Source organism: Podarcis muralis, chromosome 2, assembly GCF_964188315.1.
Source record: "Podarcis muralis chromosome 2, rPodMur119.hap1.1, whole genome shotgun sequence".
Taxonomy (NCBI): Eukaryota; Metazoa; Chordata; class Lepidosauria; order Squamata; family Lacertidae; genus Podarcis; species Podarcis muralis.
This window is the reverse complement of record NC_135656.1, coordinates 38,719,689-38,743,012: the sequence shown is the minus strand read 5'-3', so window position 1 is coordinate 38,743,012 and position 23,324 is coordinate 38,719,689. Positions and strand designations below refer to the sequence as shown.

The following is a 23,324-nucleotide window of genomic DNA, read 5'->3' as shown; positions in this document are numbered from 1 at the left end:
GCATGACTGAATGGGGCAGAGTAAGGAAGCCCAATCTGCAGCCTATTATTATTATTATTATTATTATTATTATTATTATTATTATTATTTACAATGGTGTACTGACACCCCCCTTCTCTCACATGTGGTGGAGAGTTATCAAACAATAATAGTACAATCACCATGCAGTGTGTTCAGTGGCTGGGAAGTTGAACTACTGAACAGAGAAACTAAGCAAATATTCAGTTTCCTACCAAGGTGACTCCTTTCCATTACAATGCAATTGGCTGCTGATTCCTGGCAAGCTTTGGCAGGTTTCTACAGCAAGTAGGCTTTGAGTTAGTTCTGTCTCGCCGTTCCCAGGCAGAAGTTATCATGAGGACAACTGCAGGGGGGGGGGGAGAGGAGGAGGAATCTTGCAGCATTCAAGTATTCTCACACATCCACCACACACACACACACACAAAAACCAAACCAAGAAACGTCCCGTGCAGCAGCCTACAATTTCTACTACTGTTTTATAACCTTTTAAAGCCTTCGTAACGATCTGCTTCTCACTCAGAAATGGTTTAAAAGATCTTAAACTGAGAAACGTGTCTGTACCGTGTTCCGTTCCCCTTGACAGGAGATTATTAACTCAGTGGGAGAAACAAAAACTTGCTTGTTAGAGGGCACAAACATGACAAGAGTGCTGCTGCTCGATAGCTCAGATGCTGAGGTAACATGAAATGAAAGAGTAGATGGAAACACATGAACTGTAGCTTCAGGCTGAAGTAATATCAGGTGCATCTCTACACCCGCAGGGCTCGACTCCTACACTTTTAAGTCCCTCCCATTGAAACAGCCTCCTTCAGTTTCACTTAATCAAGCAGCAAACAGGTACTTCTCTCTCAACACTGACAGCAACAGTTTAACAACTCGGAACATCTTGGACCTCGGTTCCCAAACTCACAGGTGAGTGGACTTTAAAACCAGCAACCAAAAAAACAAGAGATTTAAAAGGAAAAGCCATCAACTAACTGAAGGAATGTTTAGCTAAGTTGTTAGCCTGTGCTTGTGTTTTACTGTCCTCTCAAGAAAGGCAACTCCTCTACGAGCAGGTGCATTTCTTCAGCAGGTTTAAATTAAAAAGCAAAAAAAATACTATTTTACTCTCTACCTAAAAAGAATCTTGTTTTTTGTACTACTATGACAGTCTTGAGGTTGAAAGCTTGAGGTTGAAACCATGCTTTATTTTCAAGTTAAAAGTAGATATTTTAGGTTCCTTGCTTAACTTATTATGTTCAGCTTATGTTGTGTTCTATTGGAGTATTTACTTCTAATAAATAAAAGGGGGGCTATTTCCAAGGTTTCTAACTTTTACTCTGATAGAATTCAACTGCTACATTTGTCCTAGTTCAGTCTTCAGTTATTGGAAATACTTATTTTATATACAGAGGTGGACCAAGGAGGAAAAAAACATAGTTTGAGAATGAATTTACACTTGTCTATTAGACATTCAAAAATGATTAGGGGCTTATTCTTATTAGCGCAAAATGGTTTTAAGCTATTTTTAAAGAATTTTATTTTTAATATTGGGACCAGATGTTTGCTACACAGATATATCTGAATCTTAATGACTCTTCCTCACAGTTCATCTTGACCTCTATAGCATGTCTGTCCTTTTGTTGTCCTCTATCATGCACAAATTGATATTTTTGCAAGAGTAGATATTTTAGTTTTAAAGATTAAAAGCCCAGAAGGGAAGAGCAGTCAACCACTGTAAAATCTAAAGTGAAATAAAACTCAGAAGTCTTGTTCTTGCAAAACGCTGGATAGGTGACAATGGCATGATCTTGAGTTATGCAATAATGCCACATCACAATATTTTAATCACAGCATGCCCTTCAAAATGCTCCACCCCAGTGAGGACTCGTCAGCCAGATCAATATCACCAAAAAGAATGCTGCAACAGCAGCCAAGCGTGTGCGTATTAATGTTCTTCAAAAATGGTTGCGCAGCCATTCATAGCATTGAACTATTAAGCAAGATAATTACACCATTGTCTGCAATAAAAAAAATAAATCGGAGCTGTCCCTTTGTATTTTTAAAAAAGTAAGCTACTACACAGAAGGAAAAAGCAACAATTACATTTATTCACTGAAAAATATTCCTCATTTTATGTGACGTGTAATAGCCATATGTTGCCGGTTTTGCATCTTTAAAGAAACAAAAAAGAACTGACAGACAAATGAAACTGCGTACTTTTTTCTGGTGATGTTGATCTTTGCTGCAATTGCTGGGTTCAATGATAACAGTAAAGGACAGCCTAGCTTAGCACAATATGAAAGAAACTGCAACCAGGAGGGTATGAGTAGAGCGCAGGAAATATCTTTTTACACCTATCCAAAAGCCACCAAGTGGCATTTTGCAGTGCAGTGATTTGCTTTGCCTTGCAAAAACAACTGCAGTTTGCTTCAAAAAGCTCCCCACAAAATTCTAATAAACTTCCCTATGTCCAATTAAATGTGTACAGTAATAGGAATGCTTTTTGCTGCAATTCTAAACATAATGTAAATAAATCCTAACCATCTAAGTAAACAAAGTTACTTTGTATCCAGTGTTTCCCATTACTACTTGAAACAACCGATGAAGCCAATACTTCCAGAAATAAGTTTGGTTACTGAATTTTCTGAGTTGGAATGATATACCTCAATCTAGTCTGGGAAACTCAGATATAAGGGAGCATACTTTCCCTCTAAAAACAACTTTTCCTTGAAATAAAAATAAAAATCCAGGATTGCTTTTCATGCACTTTAGCAAACATATATAGTTCCATACAGTGCAAATGTTAAATTATTAAAATGTGAGTCTACGTCCATAAAATAATATAGCATTCTGCACACTAGGAAAATGAATAAATATATTTATCTAGCAATATCAATATTGTGCTTATATAACATATTTGTATAATTCAAACAGTCAAAGTCTATTAACTTGGTAATCCTGGGGAATAGTTTGTTGTGACAACAGTAACTTAAAGCATTATTTGCTCTGGGACTTACAAGCTAGCACAAAGGTATAACTGGTACAAACTGAACTCACCAAGTCTGCTACAATTCTTCCGTCTTTGGTTCTACGCCATTACTCAAAATTCAACCTGCACTCTCCAAAAACTGGTTTGTTTGTTGTTGCTGAATCTCATTTCATAATAAGTAATGTGTTGATTTTCTAACAGTACTATCTAAATAAAGCTGTGCATGTATAGAAACAAAATAATTAAATTCATTAACTCTGTGACACGCTTATTTGAATTTAGAATTTTCCCAAACTGTGATTCTATTTTGTTTGTATTTCTATGGGTGGGATCCAATGTTTTCCTACCAGCAGCCACTCACACACTAAATGGCTGTTTCTGAAACAGATGGAATTTAAGTTTGTTGGACCTGCTGACAAACAGATAAAAATCCCTCTTGAGCATCCTTTAAGTAGTTCTTTGGATCCCAGACTCCGTCAGAAATCACTAAAATTTGTCCCTTAGTGCTTTACAAAGACTAAATGGTGTGCTTTTCTTTTAATAATCTAAACCAATGCTAAATCCATGCATTATTAGTTGAATAATATAATAAAAATATAAAGAAAATAAATAATCTAAAATGCTATATATCTCTTATTATTTTAAACAAAAACTCAACTGCTTATATAATTACCTGCTGAAGAGTCATGTCACACCTTCATGGCATGAGCTTTTTATCAGATATATGAAGCTGCCTTCTATGTAAATCTAATGAGATTAAAGACGAAAGCTCAAACTGTAATAAATTTGTTTATTTTGACATGCTATTGGTCTCTTGTTTTTATCATTACTTACAGTCCCCTCATTTGAATATTTCCCCATTAATTCATTTAATGTTTTAATTTAATTTCTAATTCAAACAGCAATGTAAGGAAGGTTTGGTTTTTAAAAAAATAAATAAAAATAAAAAGCCATCAGACTTCCCTATTAAACTAACAAGTGGTATTAGTGTAGTTTCGGGTAACTCAAGATACTGTATGTGGTTTTGCAACAGTCATCATTTTGATAATGGTGCTTACAGTTCATGATGAAATCATCACTTTTTAGATCTTTGCCATAACACATCCTATAAAATCATGAGAACATGACTCTGAGAGATTCTCACGCCTTCAGAATCAGCGAACATAATGGAACAAGTCAATACAAGCCCGTCTGACTTATCTGCCGAGAAAATCACCAGCCTGTATTAAAAGTATCCACTTGTTTCGGTTTCTAAGGGAAAGCAAGTTGATCGTGCCCCTATAAATCAGTGGATGCTTGACTCAGATTTATACCTGGCCATACGGGAACAGACACAGACACACACACACACACACACACACACACACACATACTTATAAGTAGCTGTGCAGCAAAGAATGCAAGGTCATTTCAACAGCAACACACTCAAACTTTAGAAGAAGAAGAAATTTGGGAGAGTGCGCTCTTCTAAGCATTCAGAATTTGGCTTGTTGTAGTGTGTTGAAAGTTACTCACACTAGTTAGTACTTAAATATTTGTTTAGGCTGCTTAAAAGCTTGTTTGCTCTATAGCAGAGCTAGGTCAGCTCTCCAGGATGGAGTCAATCCTACTCCACCCTACTTCTCCCCATCAAGGAATCTCTTCCTCTTTCCCCAACAGGCTGGACTGGATTGCACTCAAGCTTCTACTATTACCAAGCACCGCCCTCCCTCCTCCTTGTCTCCTCCACCTACAGTTCTCTCTCTCACTTTGCTTTCATCTTTCCCTGTCACATCCTAAGTGGATGTTCCACCACTGTTGTTTGAATGCGTTCTCTCTAATTAATCCAACAGGAATTTCAGGTAGTAGGCACCCCTGAACTTCAGGCTAGTTAATTAGAGCTCTACCTACAGACATGTGTGCTTTCCCTGAGGATAATCATGTTTGCAAAGGCATCTAAGAGTCTTCTACATTAGCTTCACTTTTCTCATGCTTGTAATTCATGAATATAGGTGAGCAATGAGACTGTCAAGTTTGCTGAGGGTGCCATGTTATGCAGGATGGTGAAATCTAAAGCAGATGATGAATAACTCTCCATTGTGAGTGAAGGGGCAACAAAATGGCAAATGAAATTCAATGTGAGTGCAAAGTAATGCACACTAGGGCAAGAGTCCTAGATTCACCCATAAACCAATGTGGTCTTAATTGGTTATGACTAACCCCCCCCCCCAAAAAACCCCCTGGTATTTAGGTGGACAACTCACTGAAAATCGTTAACTCAATAAGCAGTAATAGAGAAAAAAATGAATTCTAAATGTTAGGATAAGGAATTGAAATTACAACATTGGTAGTCTAATTCTTTGATATATAATTTATTTCACACAGTGTATAGTTGGTTTATGGAATTCACTGCCACAGGATGAGGTAATGGCTTCTAACTTAGGTTGGTTTACAAATTTGTAGAGGACAGGTCAAATAATGACTCTTAGATGACAGCTCTAGAGACCTTCATGTTCACAAGACAGTAAACCTAAAAATACCAGATGCCAGAGACATGAAACAGAAAATAGTTATCAGCATCATGCCCTGCTCATAGGCTTCCAAGATGGAAATCGACTTTTTTGTTTGAACCAGAAGGTTTCTCACAATGTGCATTTGAATAAAGCATTTGACATATGTATTTGTTTCAGTTCTCAAATTCTAATATTACAATTTCTGTTTTGCAGTTTCCTGTTGCGTGCTGTTTTGTTCTGATGTCTCCAGAAGAAATGGCTTCAAATAATTATTTTTGAGAGTCTCCTCAAAGTTAGGAGTAAATCTGGAAAACTTAAGATATCAACCACATTTTATAAATTAGGGCAAGGAAAACAAAAAAGTCTAATCATTGAAACAGAAAGATGAGCCTTCTCAAAGAACGTAAGCCAAAAAAACCTCATTACATCCCAAGGCCTCCAGGAAAACCATTCAAGTACAAGTGTTTTCAATGCCCTTTCACCTGCAATGAGAAATCACATCTTTTCAACCACATGAAGTATGGGCTCTGCAAAAACTCAATTACTTTAGTGTCTGAGCAGGATCGGGTTATCAAGTGTCCAAAGTCAAATTCCTTGGAGACTAAGCAGATCAATCAGGCGGAACCTGGAGCGAAACCAACCTCCTCTAAACCCCTCTCAAATCTTGAATCTAAACCTCAATGTGCTTTCCCCAAAGATGATGCCAAGGAAAACATGGAGGTTCAAAACCAAGCAACAGGTAAATTAGTAAATGGGCAAACACCATCAATTCAGAAGGAATTAACTCTTGTCGGTCATGAAGAAGAAAATACAGCTAACACACAGCCTGGTCTTGAAGGCATTGTAAGACCTTCTGCCTTTGTCCCAGTAGGAGAACATCGTCACAGTAAAGACAGCATTGAGCTATCTCAGTTGGTGTCTCTTTCTGATTCAAACAAAGGCCCTTCAATCCACACAAAGTCAGCATTTCATGCTCCAAACAACCCATGGAAAACAGCGTCCACACTTATTGCACCAGAATTTACTCATAAAATTCCACCTACAAAAGGTTTCCCTTCCATTCCACCTTATATGCAGCCTATAATTCCCGAGTATTCACCTTCATTGTATGAGCATGGATTGGCCATTTATGCACCTTACTTTCTTCCTGGAAACTCTCATGAGTGTGAAAGTTCAGTGCTCTCTGTCTACAGCTCTCAAGATCAGAGACATTTTCTTCCTCACCCTGGACCACTTCCTAAACCAATAAATCCAGCAGCTTATGAACACTACCGTTTATTCCAGCAGTATCATCCTAATCCCCCAGTACCATACGGACTTTGTAGACCAACAGAATCAGCATTTTACAGGCTACCACACATTACAAGTCTTAACAGAGACTCTAGTTCTCATTTAATGGAAGAAACAACCTTGCTATATCCAGCTTCTTCAAGCCCTGCCAGGTTACAGTCACTGAATTCTCACAAAAAAACAGATGATTTGGAAAAAGAAAGCCCTATGCTACATGCCAAAAGTCATTCCAAAGAGGAACAAAATGAGAGAGAGAATGCAAAAATGAGCCCCCGTGCTGGAAGTGCAGCCACAGGGTCCCCAGGCAGACCCAGCCCAACAAACTTCACTCAGACAAGTCAAGGTTGTGAAGGCCTATTTGACCTTTCTAGCAGGTCTTCATCTATAAACAAGTACAATCAAACTGAAGAAAACGGCACGGCGTTCAGACCTGTGAGGAAAAGTACGGATGAATCCACTCAGCCTCTTACAAAGGAGGATAGAGGAAACACACCCAGGAGGTAGATATATAAAGTTTTATATATATATAAAAATATAAAGATATTTCTAATCTGTGTGGGGTTTCTTCAAAACACTAAAGAGAGAGAGCGAGCAAACATGCCCTTAGGTTACATCACACAAGGACTCCCGGGACAGTTTTTATTACATGTCAAACTTGTAAACCCAAGGCAGGTAGGACATATGCAGGTGGCAAGCAGTACAAGCCTAGCCATGTCTACTCAGAAGCAAGTCCTATCAAATTGAATGAGACTTATGTTTAGCCCCACTACCTGCAAGTAAATATAACTGAATTCAGTAAGGCTTACTTCTGAGTAAACTTTGTTAGGATTGCCTTATCAGCTTAGAGTAGGTTGTGAGAAACATTTGACCCTCCAAATGGTGCTGAACTACAATTCCATTCAGTCCCAGCAAGTATGGCCAATAGCCAGAGGTGATGGGTTCAGCAACATTTGGGGGGGGGGGGCAAAGGTTCCCTACAGCTGGGTTGATTTTTTAAAAAAAATGAAAGTGGACAAAGGGTGGATGAAATATGCTTGGAGATTACACCATTATAGTGGTTATTCAGAATTATAGTAAAATGATATTTGCTTTATTGATTTTTATACTTATCATTGTTGTGTTTAACATCTCTGCTGTTTTTCCTATTTGAATCTGAATGTTGCTATTCACAACCTAATGTTATGCACTTTTACTCAGAACCAAGTTCCACTGAACTAAACGGGGCTTATTCCTGAGTAAAGAATGCATAGTATAGCCTTAGATTATTGTTTTTCAGGTAGAGGAAGACATTCATCTATTGAATGTGATTAAAAAAACGATTAAAATTCTGTAATAATAAAATGGAGACCAATTAAAATGATAAAATACCAAGCAGGAAGAAACCAAGACAGTAGCACAAAGTAACCCATGTCGAAGCAACATACCAGGCAGAAAAAATAAAGCCATAGGCATGGCAAATGTAACCCTTCTTATTGTTGAAGGGGACTGAGCTAATCTCCTAAGGGAATGAGTTCAAGAGCTACAACAGCAAAGGCCTGCTTATGTCCCTAACACCTGCATTCATGACAGTGGTGGGCTATAGAGGAAGACCTCTGCTGATGATCTCAGTGGGAAGGCCATTTAATATGAAATAAGCCTTTTTGCTTTCCCATGCAACAAGACTGAAGGATGTGGTGAGCTCTCTCTTATTATTTTCCCAATCTTTAAAGAAGGACAGAAGATAATGGTCTCCTGATATGGTACAACATAGTGAACTGCCAATTTTGCACACTTTACTCTTCTCTGTTTGCACACACGAGGATCAAATCATGATTGGCACCATCGTATTACAGTCTAACCATGGGTTATGGTTTGTTTCACTTCAATAAATCACAACCAGAAAGCCCAAGAACAAACCTTGGCTACAGATCATGGTCTCTTTGGACAGAACAAACCAAAATCCCTGGTCCAAATGTAACACTAAGCCAGGAGTCATTGTCTGTTTCTCCTGTGCACTAACAGAGAGAAGCAAAGTGGATGAGATTGACATATACACAGTCAATCATTAACTATGGTTTAAAATGATGTGCAGACTGGACCACTGCAGCAACCCGCCAGCTTTCCAATAAACACTAACATTTATTATTTTATTTTACTTTTGAATTTATATCCAGACTAGACCTCCGAGGCAGAGAAGTGTAACAAACTTGATCTTATAAGTCCTGTGATGGATCAGCCTGGGACCATTTTCATTACAGAAGGATGGTCAAATGGGCTAATGTCACTCTTAAACAGCTGTTTGTATTGCAATATAAAATACTTGTAGAGCACACAATTTATTGTGCCCTGCTCTCAGAGACCTCAAACACTGTTGATATTTCCTTCTCAATATGTTCCAGGAGAATAGGTTGGCTGCAACAAATTATTTTAATTTATTGCAGTAAAAATGTAAGAATTGCTCATCTATACAGAGATTTAAAACTAGGTTTCTGACATGCAAACCAAACATTACTCACTGTAACAAATTTACTCCATAGCACAATTTCTTCTGATACCTTTTAAATCAATTCATTGCATTGCTTTTACTGCCACAGTATGTAAATCAAAATATCATACTAGCCCTACATCAGATTTTAATTACATAATGGAATTTTTCAATGATTTTTCTTTTCTTTTCTTCCCCAGTAGTGATGTAACTAATGAAAATGAAAATATACAGCATGAAAGTAATGAGAACGATGACCCTCTATCCAATTCTGATGACGACACAGGGATAGTACCACTTAATCTTTCCAAGAAGCCAGATGCAAATGTTGTTAATGAACATATGTACAAAAACGGTCTCCATGTGGAAAACCAAAACTTTATGGAACTTCAGGAAATGCCTCTGAATCTCTCCGTAAAAGACAACTGCAACATAAAACAACCCCTCCAGAGGTCATCATATGAAGCTGAAGACAGTGGACCTCAAAAAACTGAAAATGGACATTTGGAAGCTGAGGAATGCAGCCCTAAGGATCATATGGAGAAAGGTTCTTGTGATAAGGTCCCTACCGTGATGCAGAGGAAAGAAGTTCAGGAAGTTAGGACAATTGACCATTGTGATGAGCAGAAACAAACTGCAGCTGTTGCTCTTTGTCAGTTAGCTGCCTATAGTCCTAGTAAAGTCCAAATAGAGACTGCACAGAAAAGTAATCAGGACAGCAATTCTCAGTATACAGATTCAGCTCCTGAACCATCAGATACTCAGGACTGTCACAGTAGTCAAAAAGGAAAAGGACAAAAAAGGACCAATCAAAGACAAGTGGCAAAAGTGCAACAAGGAACAAAGCGAGTACAGACAAATGACTGCAGTAGGGTATTTACTCTGAGAAAAAGAACCAGAGTATCGTAATACTTCATGTTTAATCCACTACCAACTACATACAAGAGCAGTTGACAAGCACGCTGTCCACCAGGAAGCAAAGACAAGTTTCCAGTAACAATTCCTATTTTTCCAATCAGGCAGACTCATTTGATCCATATAGGTTGAAACATGTAAATATAAACTGTTCTTAATTTTGTATTTATGTTTTAAAGCATCCTGAATATTTTCTGACTGTATCCTGATTTTTTGAGTGAACGTTTAAAAGTAAACTGAAGCTAATTATATGTTTCAAAAATGCACTATGGTGGAATGACTTTTACATCCACCTTTATTACCAAAGGTGTAAACTATAAAATTAAGAATATCTTATCCATGACATTGGCGTATCATACGTTGCTTGTGACTCACATAATGTTCTCAAATCTTTTTAGTTTGGTTTTTGTTATTCAACATGCTTTTGTTGATTATTCTATAATTTAACTAATTGTGACAATTTCCATTTGCTTTTAAAGCTTAGTAGTTGCTGAATTCTGGACTTGGAAGTCTTCATATTAATTCTTGCTAACATACAGATTTGCGTCAGTTTTATCCAAAATCAAACAGCACAAAGCAAAGATGCCATCCATGAATCAAAATCTAAACTGTGCTGTCATGTCTTTTTATAATCCTACTGTAAATCCTTCTTAATCTAGTGTGTAGAAATGTGTGAAGCAATGTTGGACAGCACTAATACACTATCCTAAAACTCATTTGTCAGTTCAGCAATACCTACAATGGTTTGATTTCACTGATGTTACAGATAACATTATTCGTGGACAGATAACATTATTTGTGAAGAACAAGTGGGGTTCAGAGAAGGACACTGTACCATTGATCAACATTCTACTCTGAAACATACTAAAAAAATACACTAAGAATATTATGAATAATCTTTATGAAGCCTTTATTGATCTTTCTGCTGCATTCAACTCTATTAATTGAAATAGACTGTGGGAGAAATTTCAAATTTCCAATATTGACTGCAGACTTCTGCTATTCATCCAAGAACTATAAAGCAGCACAAAAATGAGGGTCAGAGTAGGTTTAAATGGTGCTATGCCTTCAAAACATTGCAGGGAGTCAAGCAAGGTTGTATTCTGGCTCCCGATCTTTTTAGCTATTATATTAATGATCTGGTACCATATTTAACCAGTAAAAACTGCCCCTCTTCAGTAATTAGGAACAGAAATATCTCAATCATGATGTATGCAGATGATTTAGTGCTCTTCTCTCTTTCCCGATTGAGCTTCAAAATTCTCTTGCAGGTGTTCAGCACATACTGCAAACAAGAAAGTCTATTTATAAGAAAGCCTATCTATAAATTACTCTAAGACAAGATTATGATTCTTGGCTAATAGAGTCCTAGGTATAAATGATATTTAGATCTGCCAGCTATAGAACAAACTTACTCATTAAGAGTGTACTCTTTAGTGAAGCCCTCTCTTGGAAATGTCTTCTTGGAGGCAGAAAAATATTGGGTCATTGATGAAGTTCTGTTACGACAAGGGAGAGCAGCTGTTTGAAACTGCCCTAAAGATATTTAGTAGCAAAGTTTTTACTCAAATGCTCTATGGCATTGAAATCTGGGGCTCTGATTCAAACTCCATTAAAGCTTTGGAAACAGTGAGGAATACGGTATATTTTTTTCAGAAGCTATACACTCTAGCATCAGAAATATCAGCAGCTGTTCTTCATACCAAACTCAGGTAGCCAACAATCAAGGCAAGAGCAGATTGCGCTCAACTAAAATATTATTAAAGGAATTGCTACTATGCCAACGTAGCATTTTCCTGCTCTGTTCTGTTATGGAATTGGGTGATAACCAACACTGGAAAGCAGCCTGTCAAGTTGTTTTAGACTATTATTACTTTCCAGAACTGGGCTCTGTGCTGACCCTGAATAAGAGCTAACTAAAGGATTAGCTCCTCTGCACAGAATCTAGAAGGCACCTGCAACTAATTAGAAACACCAGATTCCACCCCCCACCCCCCCCGGTATCCACTCCTGAGAACAGAGCACCAAACTCTCACCAATTTCCTTAAGAGAAGCCTATATTGAGCTGTGTTTCCAAGTCATGTTTCCTGTATGCAGATTTCATATCTGTGGTCAACCTCAGGTGGGAGACATCACTCATTATCTGTTAGCCTGACCCTTATACAGAAACCAAAGAGATCGCTTTCTGAAACCTTTGTTTACACAAGCAACGGGGAACATTGCGGCAGAAATGGTTTGGCTTCTTTCGAGTGAGAATAATAGCTTTCTAACACAGAGAGTGTTAGAGTGTTAGAGTGCACAGAGTGTGCAGCACTGGCTGCAAAACAAATCAGGAAAAAAGTTAGATAAAATAGCTACATGTTGTGCTGATTCGGAGGTTTAAAGTGAAATCAAGCTAGATTTAAGCTTGTTGGTGTCTCTGGTATCTTCTTTCTCTCTCTTACAACACAGATGTTGACATATTATGGATATATGTTCTGTATTGTTTTAGTAATACTATTGCTACAAGTTTGTTATGGCCTTTGGCTAGAACAGTAAGCTTATGAACTAGAATTGATGTTACTGGCATTACAGCATTGCAACTGAACTGTCATCTTAATTAATTAATTAATTAATTAATTAATTAACTATTTGTATCTCACTCATATGACTGGGATGCCATGCAGCCTTTGCACATCTTTAACAAACGGATTACTTAAACCACACCTTAAATTAAACTAATTCAAATCTTGAGGTTGGGATTTTCAAAGGAGTTTGAAATGACAGAGGTGGAGTGATGCTCCCACACAAATGCTTTCATTTCCTTAGACACCAAGCACCTGCTGAACACAAGACCAAGGGGATATTTATTTTAGTTCATATAAGAAAGTACACTGTGGTGAAGGAGTTATTTCTGTACTTTGCATCCATACTAATTTGTAAACAATGAAATAATGGCATGCTAAGCGGGGGGGTTTTGCAAACCAGGTGAGAGCAATTTTCTATTTCATGAGTTTTACCATGACAACTTTTCTAATCTTGCAGTAAAATGCTTTGTATTATACTTGCAAATTAAAATAAAAGTGTTTACATCGCCTTTGTTTTACTATGTGTTTTGTGATCAAAAACAAAATCCAAAACAAGACTACAAAAAAGAAAGCTTACATTTGTTCAAGTATAGAAATATTGCACATCTTCTTGTAGTTTATTGCACATTCTTATACACACAAACACACATTTTCAAAATTTATTTAGTCATTGAAAAGGCCCTCTTGCACATTCTCACTAAACTGACATCTAACTTCACAGGACACAGAGTCCACTTGCAGATTTAAATAACCAGGCAGTTCGTATTGGAGCAGACATCCTTCAGGTATCCTGGTCCAAAGCCAATGAGGGCTATGAAGGTCAATACCAGCATTTGAATTGGGTTTGGAAACCAACTGGTATCTAATGTAACTGTTGTTAGCAAGGGAACCACATGCTCCTTATACACTGCTCACTGTGGACTAACTGCCTTTTTCAAATACATTCCAAAGGAAGCACTCACAAAGAATACTGCAGCGTATCAAAGGCATTGCTGGTGGCGGGGGGGGGGGGGGGGAGGTAACAGACTCTGGCAATACTAGAATATGGGAGAAGGAAACAAGATACAAAAAGTAAAGCAAGTTTGTACAGTGGACGCTTGGGTTGCGAATGTGATGCACGTTTGCAACCCGCAGCATTCGCAACCCGCAGTGGTGCGTCTGCACACGCGCAGGTTGCGATTCAGCGCTTCTGCGCATAGCACGATTTAGCATTTCTACGCATGCGCGAAACCCGGAAGTAACCCGTTTGGGTCCATAACCTGAAAAAACACAACCTGAAGCGTCTGTAACCCAAGGTATGACTGTAATCCTGTGTAATAGCAGGAGATAAAAGCAAAGTCAGCAATATAAGGGGGGGAGGGGAGAAAGATACTAAGGAAAGAAAAATATACTTGCTAGTCTGTAAGAAATTCTCAAGACCAGAAGCTGACAAAAGTCTATCAAATCTTTCATGCATTTGATTGTGCTTATTACCTTGTATTGTACAAGTCATCTATTTTGTTTTGCTTTTGTTAAGCAGTATAGATAGGACCTAGTTAAATGACAAGATACTTACCATCTGAGAGCCGGGAGGGAAGTAACAACCCTCTTCTTCCTAATTCCGCCAGAGCCAAACATCCACCATGCCAAGCATTATCAGTTTCCTGGAAACTATAATTTTAGAAAACGTTAAGGATTGCATTCAAACTAATTTTTCTGAATTTAATAAGATGATATATTATTGTCTGAAAGCTGGTTGTACACAGTAATTGCATGCTTTCAAAAGCATGACAATAGCAACTAAATATTTCAGGCATCAAACAGTAACAGTAATATATTAAATTTTCCCCTAACTGCAAAACAATTTCTCCCAAACTGTTTCTTTTGACCCCCGTTTTAAAAATGTGCAACCCAAGCCTAAGCACATTTATACTGAGAAATAATCCCCATTATGTTCAATGGGTAAAGGTAAAGGTAAAGGGACCCCTGACCGTTAGGTCCAGTCGTGGACGACTCTGGGGTTGCGGCACTCATCTTGCTTTACTGGCCGAGGGAGCCGAGGTACAACTTCCAGGTCATGTGGCCAGCATGACTAAGCCGCTTCTGGCGAAACCAGAGCAGCGCATGGAAACGCCATTTACCCTGCCGCCGGAGCGGTACCTATTTAACTACTTGCACTTCATGCTTTTGAACTGCTAGACTGGCAGGAGCAGGGACTGAGAAACAGGAGCACACCCCATTGCGGGGATTTGAACCGCCGACCTTCTGATCGGCAAGCCCTAGGCTCTGTGGTTTAACCCACAGCGCAACCCTTTCAATGGGACTTTCAACTAAAATTAATATTCAAGGGATAGCAAACTTATTTATTTAATATATTTTATTTATTTATGCAATTTTTAAACATCAGAAACCAATGTAAAGGATATTCTTATTTCCATTCTTCATGCCCATGTGTTTTTTTTTAAAGCTAGTGTTTTCAATGAGAGTTTCCACTCCTTAACTCATATACATCTGCTATAATTGTTGTATCCATATCCTCCTTACTACACCAGAGCTAGATGTAGTTCACTGCAGTTTGCATGGTATTTGGAAAACATTCTACACAATGTAAAGTGGTACCTGAAGCAATCTAAGACAGATCCAACTACATCATCAGCCAGCTCTTTTGGTAGCCTTCCAGTCAGTCTCCCGATCCTGCAAAAAGCAGTAATTCATGAAGGCTTAGATTCAACAATGCACAGATTGTTATTGGTCACATGCTACAATGAAGCTGGTATCATCCTGTGCATTCTTTTAGACCTTCCAGAGTTCTAGGAACAGAACTTGTGGCCCCTCTAATCTTGCAGGTTCTTGTTTACACAGCTTTTTGGGTGGTCCTAATAAAGATTTTGCCCAACTGTGGAGTTCTTTCCTCATAGACCAGCATGATTACTTTTGCTTTTTTATGTACCTTGAATAATACACTATTTAGCCATTCAAGGAGGAAAGTGCAACCAAAGGAAGATGATTTTCTACTACCTAAAGAGGAATTTTGCATTTTGGCGCCTGTCCTCCAACCACTAGGTAAAACATATTTGGCTTCAATTTGCTCTTACCTAGCACACCGCCCAAAATTAATATCTGGCTTTAATAATATAAATACTGTTATGCGTCACTTTACATCTGCTGTCTGATTTATCAGGAACCTGTGTGTTTTGCTTAAGGCATGAGACACATCTGATTTTCAAAGATGGGGATCAGCCATTGCTTCTTCATCTCATCCTAGGTGTAGCCCGATACCTGGAAGCACCTAGTAGAATCTAAACTGATCTGTAGCCTCCATTTTCAGACTGAGTCTGAAGTGCAGAACTCACTTCAACACTCAGTCTTTGCATTTTCTGCTTCTGTTTTCCTTGTCCACCCCCACCCCCCATACCTGCTTTGTATAACATCCAGGCCAGAAATCCAGGGCTAATCAGTGGCCCTTCAGATGCTGAAAACTACAACTCCCAGCCTCCCTAGCCACTGCATGCTACAGGCCTCAAGAGACATTTGCCCTGACATCAAAAGTAAAGATGATGCTTCCTTACTCTGAACTGGAGCTCATTTTCCTTTTAGGTATTTAAGAATGCTTTAAAGAAAAGAAAACAGTACCGCCTCTAGAATCAGCTGCCCAATATGGCTGCTTGAGGGCAAACCTCCCAAAAAGTCCAGTAATTAATTAGTACAAAGGGAAGATTTGTGGACTTGGAAGCCTAGAAAACAGGAGGTAGGTGGAAGTAAGAGCTGGCACTGAATTCTAGGTACTGAATTCGAATAACCAACCAACCATGTGGCTTTAGTTAATGGATATTTACATATTAATCACTGTAAAGCCTATTTGATTTGAGGATACCTACCCTTTTGCTGCAGACCATCTGACAATGGTGTCCTTGTCTTTCAGTCCAATCAGCAATTGCTCTGGAAAAACATATGTTTTTGAAATATAAATCACAATAGGAAGCTAAAAGCATCCATAGGTCTATATTTTGTCATAGGCCTTTTCTAGATCAGGCTCCTTATCCGGGGGGAAATAAGTGGCCCTCATTCACCGCTTCACTAGTTCTAGCCACATCAAGAGATATCCTCAAACCCGTCTCAATGAAAGGTATTTGTGGTGCCTTCCTCCTGAGGGTGGCATTGGAAGGAAATAAAAGCTTTTCTTTATCTTTGCTGAAGAGAATACAATGGATGGTGAGCAGACACCTTTTTATTCAAAAAAGTGAGGGGGAAATATATCTTTTTAAGAATGATAGAACATTCAAAACATTGTAAGAAGGAAAGGATGCACAACGCAGCACAAAGTGACACTATCAGCAACCACCGGCAGAAAAGGGAGGCAGAGAGAAAAGCAAAAGTCAAGAGCACCTACAAGAATTATAGCACTATTACCCCATAAATGTTAAAAGAGACCTTGGCTTAAATCATTTATATTCTTGCTTTGCAGGTTAACCATAAGGAGGAAGGAGATCCTTAGAAGCAAACAAAGAAACCACAGCTGTATTTAGTGAAGCCATCCCATCTGAAGAGATAAGCCTGCACAAAGTGATTTCCTCTCCCTCTTCTCTCCCTGTGTGCCCCCACCTTACCCAAATCTGTTCTGCAGGTTTCCCCCAGATTAGATGGGGGGGGGGGGGTTGCAGGGAGAAAAAAAGAAAGGCCTGCTATATAGCCAGAAGTCCTTCCACTAATGGGATACAACCCTATGTTCACACTGGCTATGGTATCAGACCTTACACTGCTTCCCATTTTCATCAAACACACCTATAACATTTTCAACCTCTCCTGGGATGTCATATTCCTCTTCCTCCTCCTCTTCCTTGACAGCCGTTGCATTTATTGCTTCCTGTGCAGCAGGACTACTTTCAGAAAACTGCAAATTTGCAGCTAAAGATCGGAAACCCCGTTGATACCTAGAAAGAGAAACTTGGAATAGTTATTATATTCCAAAAAGGTCAAAGAGTTTTCTCATACATTATATGTATCCCCTTCAAAAACATCAATGTAGTGTACTTCAAAAATGTAAGATATTAACTTTCAAATGCATTTCTCTTCTGTAGGGAATAGCACCTAGCAGCCACAACTTAAGGCTTCTTCAATGTTCCTCAGGGAAGTTGCCTGCGGTCAGTTGCTGCTTGCTTACTGTTGCATCACTTATTAAAATAATGAAACACTTTTAATAACAAAAACACTCATCTGTTTATTTCCAAAGGAATACAGCACATTAATTCAAGCAATGACTGCTCATATGCCTAATGGCATAAATATCAGGGGATTCGTACAAGCAATATCTAAACCATAACTTTTTTTTTTAATCCCTTTTGTGTCCTCATGAGATAAGTACTCATTTTGTTTATTAAGACTGTGAGAATCTCTCAGACCCCAAAATATATACTTTAGGCATACTCAACATCTAGGGTGTGCCCCATGGAATTTTTGATATTCGCCCCTTCAAATGGGAGTTTCAAAAGGGTTTCACACGTGGCAACAGATGGGTGAGAAAAGTTCGAATGTTACTACCTCTAGGCATACAGAACTAGTGCACTTCTTTAGATCCAGCCATAGAAAATAAAGCTCTTCAACTCAAGTGTTTGAAGAAAACCTTATGTTTAAATTTTGAAAAATTAAAAGCAACAGCAAATTACAGCAACACAAAATGCATTTAAGATGCCAAACTAGGATCTGGGTTTTGCAGTAAAAAGATCGCAATCTGCAACAATAAACACTTTTCTTAAGGTAACTCTTAAAGGTAAAATGTCCAGCTCCACTAAGGATAAAAAATGGACTGTATCATCAACAGTGATACCAGGACAAGGTACAACATGCTTTGTTGGACTGGTAGGACTGTAGCTGGGCTGCCAAGCAAATGCTTTGCATGTACAGGTGTCTCAATATCAATCCCCAGTATGTCCTCGTAGGGCTAGTAAACATTCCCACCTGAAACTCTGGAAACTGTTGCTAGTCAGTTTTGACAAAAGGAAATAGACAGCCTGGACTTCATTTGAAGCTTTTTCCTATGTCTGTTTCCAGCTAACACAACAGAAAAAGCTAAAAATAGTAACACATTAATGAAAAGAGATATAAAAGGGGAGGGAGCCCCCCCCCCCCAAGTAATAAGCAAAATGAAGAAAGCATTAATTGGCTGAGAATATAAATTTCCATGAGATTGTGACTTTTTTAATGCAAGCAAAGTGTGAATAAGACTGGAAATTCTGTAAACTGGTTGGATTACACTGCACACATCTAATTCCTAACTTTATTTTGTTTTGCTTTTGAAGGTGGGGGGCAGGAACACCATATCGCCTTGGATTTTAGTGGACCTGAATTTATTCATGGAAAGGTTATTTAAATCCAGAACAAAATATGCAAAATACTGAACTGATAATGTAATACAAAAAAATACAAATATAACGTAATAAAGGGAAGCAGTTGCTTCTATCTCTGGAATACCCATGTATATTTAAAACATAACTTCTGATCACCAAATGAACATGTGGTGATCTATTACTCATCCGCCCCTAACAATGAAAGATAGTTTTATAGTTCACCTTAGTCCAATAAAAGGAAGAGGCAAGTAAAAACATGAGTCTGAAAAGAACAAACCTCCACTTTGCCACCTTTGGCTTAAGAAATGTCAGGCCAAGTCGCTGAACAAGTTTCACTCCCAGCTTGCGAAGGAGTGTTTGGTTACTTTCAGAGAGCTTGCAGTTATCAAGGCAGTCAAGCACTGTAGAAGCTGCAGTGAAGAAACGTCTTGTGAATAAATGTGACATACTTTTATTTTTTCATATTACTTTAATCCATGATAGACACAAGGTTCTGGGAAGTTCTAACTCCAAGTCTAGCAGGACGTTTATCTATATTCCTTTAGAAAGCGTTAGTTATGATATTTACAGCTTTCAGCATACTTGTCACAACTCAGTGAGCATGCATGTGTGGTATAAACTCTATTGGCCCCAGTTAGGATCATGCTGAAAGATTAATAAAAAAAATATATAATAAATAAATAAATAAATAAAAATAAAAAAATATTTTGAAGGAAAACATTTAGCTATAAACTTTAAGCAACTTGTGGTTTCAGAGGAGCAAATCCATACATTTTGTAGAAGGCTTAACTAACCTTTCCCTCCCTTTTTCTAAATGAGTGATTAATTCTGAAGGGAAATAATGTTGAGAAGTATTTGAGTTGTTCTCATTAAACAATATCTTCCCTTTTTATAATCCTTAAACATACTGGGTGATCTCCAAAATCTTGCCACTCATACAACGGCACCTGCCTTTCCTCTCTACTTGCTGCGCGCGCATGCACCCCCCCAATCTGTTCCAGAAGACATAGCAACCTTCCAAAACAGATTTGTGGGTGCACAGGAATGTAGGGAAGAGGAGAGGAAGGGCAAGTTGCATTTCACAAGTAGATGCCCATTCCACCGGTGGGCACTGGATTTCACCCATTGTTATAACTTTCCCTCAGGATAATTATTTCCAGTTTTATGCTACTGTTTTAGTTTGAAACAGGCATAGGCAAACGTGGCCCTCCAGATGTTTTGGGACTACAACTCCCATCATTCTAGCTAACAGGATCAGTGGTCAGGGATGGTGGGAGTTGTAGTCCCAAAACATCTGGAGGGCCACGTTTGCCTATGCCTGGTTTAAAACCTTATTTTATATTTTTTTGTTTTTGTTATTGTTTGTATGATACTGAATGTGGACCACCTTGAGAGGGCTTTTGAATAAACGTAAATATATTTTTGCCTATCTCTAGTTAGATGGATTTTAAAAATATATTTTATTATTACCAGAGATACATACTGGGTGTGTTGTGGATTTTGTTACAATGTGAATAGAAAAAAAGTACTTTCTTTACTATCTCTCTAGAATCCTTCCTAAATATAAGAGAATGAAAATATACTTGAGGCGAAGATGATACTACTAATAGCCAAAGGAAGAGGGGGGAAAGGCTGGTTATATTTGTCACCTGAAGCAATGCTTAACTATGTTAAAGAATGTCCCTAAGGCTACCATATTAATAGAAGAACCAGAAAACCTGCATAGCTCTGTAATTCAGTTAGCATTCTTCCAGAATACATAGTAAATATGCCGATTTTAAAAGGTGCTGTGGATCTCGTTCAGATATGAAGATGGCTGCATATCCTAGCTTGCTTTGAAGCTGTTAATGACAGCTTTCTAATTCAGACAAAATGGAAAACTAAAATTTATGAAAGCTTTACTGGTTTGTTTGTCAGCTTGTGCAAAAAGGGCTCATTTTTATGTCAGTTTATTAAGCTGCGATACGATCATCTGAATTCAGCCACTATTTTCCTCTGTCCATATAAATACATTGATGCTTATGGCTACAAGTGTCAATTTTGTTACTGAGCAGTGATAAAATGTCACTGGTCAACAGAGGCACTCTTTCAGCAACTATCATACTCACATACATATGTTTTTGTAGGAATCAATGTAAGAGATGGACTAATATGTACAGAAAAATAAAGCAATTTAGGTATTGTAAGTCATGCCCAAATCCACTATAAAAGTGTAAAAAGTTGGGCACATTTCCACCAAAGGGTAGCACTTAAGTTCATTGACTTGGATTGGAAAACCATCAACAGAAGCCAACAGAAATTGACTTCCCTTCTTCCACACTCCTCCCAACAAAAGGCCCCCTAGAACAGCATAGGATGGGACATAGAAGCCTCATATTGGACAAAACTTGCCCGAACATGTTGCCTCTATCCACTTCTGGGAGATTTTTTTCTTCCCAACAGCACCCCACACTCCATCCCATGTTGTTCAACAGGGGCCCACAACCTCCACCAAAGCTTTTGGGGACCCGGGGGCTAACTTTCTTTCCAGTTCACAGTTCTCAGAATCCAAGCAGATGCTTCAAAACTCTCGCTGTGAAACCAACAGGACTTAACAATGTTTTTGTTTTATTATGTATTTTGTGTTCTTATTTTGTATTTTTATGTTGCAAGCCGCCCTGCGATCTTCGAATAAATGAATAAAATAAACAAGTAACTTTGGCTGCCTTATGATCATTGTCATTCTCGTAACGGGAATTAAGATATTTATAATATTACGAAGTTTCTTACCATACGGCAAACAGTCTTCCCTTTTGCCGTGTTTAAAAAGTTGTGCCTGGAAAGTGAAAGAAAAAAATGTGTTACTAAAATGATGGAACAGGAGGAGACGATCCTAAAAGACAGGGTTTTTTGTTTGTTTTCTAAAGAATCAATTTTTCAGGCTTGATACAGAAGCTGTAAGTAGAATATAGTCTGGTTTGCACGGAACATCAAGCAAAACCATGTATTAGCACAAACGTGTGTTTCCAGAGATGAAAATGTAGCCACTTCACTCCTCCCCTGGTCCTGGTCCTCTCACATTTCCAATGGCCAAACCATGGTTTGGCTTAGCATGTCTCCAAATCCAGGCTTTTGATCTGTCTTGCTTCAGATAAATCCCTGTTCCTATGGGACCTTGTTGCATTTTCAAAACATATCCTAAATTTGGGGAAATGCAAGATGTAAAGTAATCCTATAACCTAAGCAGCTTAGTTTGCTACAGATAAGAACTTCTATGCTGAAAGACTTTCTATCTTCTCCGTTCTTGCCTTAGCAATTTCTGGATGCGTAATCATACAGCCTAGCCAAAAGGAAACTGTCTAAACTGGTTTAGTCTCATATTTACCCACTCTCTACTTTGGCAGAGAGCTCTACCACCCTGCTAGTTCTGTAGGACTTAAAAGCCCTCATGGCTTTGCAAACCTCTATGATGCATCTTCACCACATAAGAAACGGATGGAGGGAGCAATACAAAAATATGCTCATTTGGAGTCCAACATACAGGCAACAAATGTTGACAGCTCTAGGATGCCAAAATGGGAATCACCATAAGAGAAGAAAAAACTAGACATGACCAAAATGTTTAAGATAGCAAAGAAAATATGAGAAGCAGAATCTTAACATTTTGATGGCTCTCGCTTGGGTTTTATTCTCTACTGCTCAGGGGCCAGATGCAATCTGAGTCTACAATATATTGTTATACATTGTTATGATTTAAGCAATTTCGCAATCTTCACCTGTTTTAGTCAGTAAACCTGTCATCAAATGTAAGCCTCAAGACTGTGAAGCTATGACACACAGATACTACACTTGATCTTAGCCAAAAGGCCGAGAAGCGATGCTATGACACACACTAGCCAATGTCCACCCAAACTGCACATTTCTGGCTACTCCCAGTGCTCTTGCACAACATGAATTAACCGAGAAACAAAATAATAATCATGGCTGCTATCTGGGATTTTGGACTGGTAGCAGGTTTAGTTTGTTTAACCAAATGCACTGAGGATACAGTCATTTGCAATGCAATCTAAACTAGCCTTAGAATGTATATCGAAAGAAAGAAAGAACTTTTCTCCTTCCCTAAGTTATTATATGTAAATATGTACATGGACGCGGGTGGCGCTTTGGGTAAAACCTCAGTGCCTAGGACTTGCCGATCGTATGGTCGGTGGTTCGAATCCCTGCGGCGGGGTGAGCTCCCGTCGTTCAGTCCCAGCTCCTGCCCACCTAGCAGTTTGAAAGCACTCTTAAGTGCAAGTA

At 38.4% G+C, this 23,324-nt stretch overlaps 2 protein-coding genes and 1 pseudogene across 8 annotated transcripts in view; 1 reads left to right on the top strand and 2 right to left on the bottom strand.

Annotated features, from left to right (window-relative positions):
• The window catches only part of TBCD (tubulin folding cofactor D), a 125,450-nt gene that overhangs the window by 78,888 nt on the left and 23,238 nt on the right, over positions 1-23,324 (bottom strand). For all 6 annotated transcript variants that reach the window (XM_077924294.1, XM_077924292.1, XM_077924291.1 and 3 more), the window contains 6 exons: positions 21,816-21,861; positions 19,324-19,456; positions 17,485-17,633; positions 16,581-16,641; positions 15,322-15,396; positions 14,279-14,373 (listed from right to left, as the gene is read on the bottom strand). In XM_077924294.1, coding sequence (XP_077780420.1) covers positions 14,279-14,373; positions 15,322-15,396; positions 16,581-16,641; positions 17,485-17,633; positions 19,324-19,456; positions 21,816-21,861 — 559 coding nt within the window. The remainder of the gene's footprint in view (positions 1-14,278; positions 14,374-15,321; positions 15,397-16,580; positions 16,642-17,484; positions 17,634-19,323; positions 19,457-21,815; positions 21,862-23,324) is intronic.
• On the top strand, positions 392-11,789 carry ZNF750 (zinc finger protein 750). Of its 2 annotated transcripts, none has more exons than XM_028717110.2 (3): positions 392-933; positions 5,701-7,277; positions 9,445-11,789. In XM_028717110.2, the coding sequence occupies exons 2-3, from the start codon at positions 5,872-5,874 to the stop codon at positions 10,148-10,150; spliced, it is 2,112 nt and encodes a 703-aa protein (XP_028572943.2). In that variant the 5' UTR covers positions 392-933; positions 5,701-5,871; the 3' UTR covers positions 10,151-11,789. The 2 variants fall into 2 exon arrangements, with proteins under 2 accessions (XP_028572943.2, XP_028572942.2); XM_028717109.2 differs by having other exon boundaries at positions 393-933; positions 9,442-11,789.
• Positions 22,734-22,904, bottom strand: LOC114593087 (U2 spliceosomal RNA; annotated as a pseudogene).